Source organism: Mirounga angustirostris, unplaced genomic scaffold (assembly GCF_029215605.1).
Source record: "Mirounga angustirostris isolate CCGP_5_RB_7025 unplaced genomic scaffold, mMirAng1.0.hap1 SCAF_12, whole genome shotgun sequence".
Lineage (NCBI taxonomy): Eukaryota > Metazoa > Chordata > Mammalia > Carnivora > Phocidae > Mirounga > Mirounga angustirostris.
Genome location: NW_026991720.1, coordinates 17,825,771 through 17,828,718, shown reverse-complemented (window position 1 = coordinate 17,828,718; position 2,948 = coordinate 17,825,771). Strand labels below are relative to the sequence as shown.

The 2,948-nt window shown below is 42.6% G+C and overlaps 1 protein-coding gene across 6 annotated transcripts in view; it reads right to left on the bottom strand.

The window, feature by feature from the left end:
- Positions 1 to 213: 213 nt before the first annotated feature.
- The window catches only part of CNOT4 (CCR4-NOT transcription complex subunit 4), a 145,322-nt gene continuing 142,587 nt past the window's right edge, over positions 214 to 2,948 (bottom strand). For 4 of the 6 annotated variants that reach the window (XM_064574922.1, XM_045864216.3, XM_045864219.3 and 1 more), the window contains 2 exons: positions 2,293 to 2,505; positions 214 to 1,617 (listed from right to left, as the gene is read on the bottom strand). In XM_064574922.1, the coding sequence (XP_064430992.1) occupies positions 1,316 to 1,617; positions 2,293 to 2,505 (515 nt within the window). In that variant the 3' untranslated portion in view covers positions 214 to 1,315. The remainder of the gene's footprint in view (positions 1,618 to 2,292; positions 2,506 to 2,948) is intronic. The other 2 variants (XM_045864220.3, XM_045864221.3) reach the window with 1 other exon arrangement.

Below are 2,948 nucleotides of genomic sequence, written 5' to 3'. Positions count from 1 at the left end.
TTCTGCCAAAAGCCGAAGGAAGAGCAACTCTCAAGGACAAGGTGGGCTGATCTTCAAAGATGGCCAAGACTGACAATCAGATGAATTCTTTTTCTCACTTCTTCCTCTGTAGCATTTTCCCTAGTGTTGAACACGTAAAATCAACAGAAACATCTGATGACTGCGGTCACAATACAACAAAATGGAAAAACAAAACCAAGAACAACCCAAGGGTCATCATCAAGTTTTCTGTTTTATTTAAGATTTTAGTTTTAATTCTGAAGAAAGAGGTACATTTCCTTGTTTTTAGTTTTAGCGTCAGGTTATAACCAGGTTTCTGTTTTCTTTTCTCCTGTCTTTTCAATACTGCACAAACGTCCAGAAACTACAGGGTTAAGTAAAAGCGGCAGGCAAGGAGGTCAGAGATTTGCTCCTGATGGTGATCAGATGGCCCCAGAGCAGTGCTATCTCAGAGTGCCCTAGTCAGGCGAATTTAAGGTAAAAGAAAAAAAGATTCTGACAGAGGAGAAAGACTGGAGAAATTACTTATATTTCAGCTCTTATGTTATGCATAGGTATTAAATCTGTGAATGCTTTTCTTCTTTAAAACATTTGAATTTACTTTAAATCTAAAGCCAAAAATTTTTTTCTCCTTTTAAAAAAAATCACTTCTCCCCTCCTTATAAACTCTTTAGCAATAGGCCAGTTACTATTACAGATCAATTTGTCTTTCTACCAACTTCCAATAAATTCTTTTGCTTAACGACACAATCAAGTCCTCTCCATCAACTTGCCGAAAGAATTAAAAATTCAATTAAATTAAAAGCATTTTTCCCTGCAATAGTCATAAGCTGAATACAAGATGGATGCCAGGACCACTTCTTTCCCCCATGCACTTAGCAATCTCATTTCAATTAACCTGGTTTTCAAACTTTTGCAGTTGATAATGCATTTACTTGACCTTTCCTAAAGATTAATCGTCATTTTCTGCTAAGCAGATTATGTCATTATTATGCGCGACAGACAGACAGTAATTTTCTAAGTATTGAGACTGCCCTTTGATTTTTTTTTTTCCTCCTTAAAAAAGGCATTTTTAGGAAACATTCAACAGTGTCACTCAAATGCTGATCAAAAGAAACTTTTACAATTAAAAAAAAAAACCAAAGCTGGTCATGACCCTGTGATCGCATTGCATCTGGGGGTGGGGAGAAAAAAAAATTGATCAGGAACTGGATTCTTCAGAACGTAAGAGATGAGCAGGGAGCGGTGGGTGGGCTGAGAGGGAGAAAACAGGGTGGGACAAATCCTGCATTTTCTAATGGTTTCTCTTCTTTCCCTAATGGCGGTCCAGTGTTGAACTCTGTAGTAAATCTGTGGGGGTTTTGCTGGGGGGTCTGAAGGCTGTCTGAAAGCCTGGGGGTGGGGAGTGGAAGCTGGAAGGATTTGAAGGAGGAGGGTAGGGATTCCAACTGGCTCTGTGCAGGGGGATCTGTGTGCTGAAGGGGGCGCTGTGGTGGGTCTGTGATGGAGCCGCACTGGGGCCGTCCATCTCTGTGAGGGCCTGAAGAGATTTTAGCCAGTGTGGAGGATTGTCGTCTTGAAGAGAGTCTAAACTGTTTCCTGAAGTTGCTGGAATACCTGAGGAGAGAAAAGAAAACAAGAGGGAAAATGGTGAGTCTGGGCAGAAAGAACCAGAAAGCCAGCAAACAGAGAATGTTTCAGGTATGATTAATTTACCCAAAAAGAAACAGAAAAATTACAGTCTTCAAGTCCTTCCAAAGAAGACCTTTTTAACCTTATGTTCTTTTGGCTCCTCCACCCCCAAGGAGGATTCATCGTGACAGAAACCCATGCCTCTTCTTCCACTACATAGACACTGTCCCCCACTGTCACAGAGGCAGAGCTGCAAAACCTAGTCCCCACAGTTGGACGCCATCACTTCCCAATGGCGCTTCTCCTTCTCTGACGAGGATACGTACACAGGAGAGCCTTATAATAGAGAGCTTTATTTTAAAAAGTGGAGTATGTTCCTTTAAAAGGATAAGTCAGATACTTTTGTGCTTTGAGACCTGAAAAATACATGCTGTGAGCACCTCCTTACACCCAACGAACCAACCTAGGCGTCAAGTGTCTCATACAACGAGGCCGACAGAGTCCCCAGGGACTGCATGACCCTGGACAGCGAAACCGGGCACCCCACGCTTGCGGCTTTGCGAAAAGAAGCTTATGTTGAAGAGACCTCTGTTTTTTATCTCATCGGTGCTAAAAACCAAACGGATGGCAGTCAGTGGGGCTGAAGGAGGGAGAAATTACCTGTGATGATGGCTGGGTCTGTCCAGCTGCCAGGGCTGTCCCAACTCAGGCTGTCGGTGGTGGCAGGGTTGGATGTTGGTGCACTGTGGTTGGCGTTGGAGGGGGAGGAAGAATTGGGCAGTCCACCAAAGTTGATGTTAATGTTGGGTAGAAGTGCCCTTAGCCCGTCCTGCCATTCCTTCATATTTAAACTCTCTACAGAACTGCTGTTGTCTGGGAGATTTACCAACAAAAAAATGAAAGATAAAAAAAAAATAAAAAGCTGACGTTAGAAACATATGTTGTTCTTTAGTGGTTAAGCGGGAGAAGAATTATTCTTTCTTTACTGAGCATTAAAGATGGGCTGTCCTAAGCAAGATAAACGTGGTTAGGATTTTGCTCATGAGCTCAGAGCCCCTGAAATCAGTGAGGAAAGACTTGCTCAAGGATCAGGAGAGGGAGCATCTCATCCTTCCTATAGACACTTCACCATCTTGCGCTTGTAAATCAATAATCCAGTTTAAAGACTCCATGCTCCAAAGCACAACTGAGTTCCAGCTACATTATGAAGTTTCAGTCAGTAAGGCATTTAGCCGGCTGAGCTGATTTACTCTATGAAGCCTGCAAAGTTCAATACAGGAGCTCATTTCTGAGCCCGTTAAATGGAAGAAAAGTCA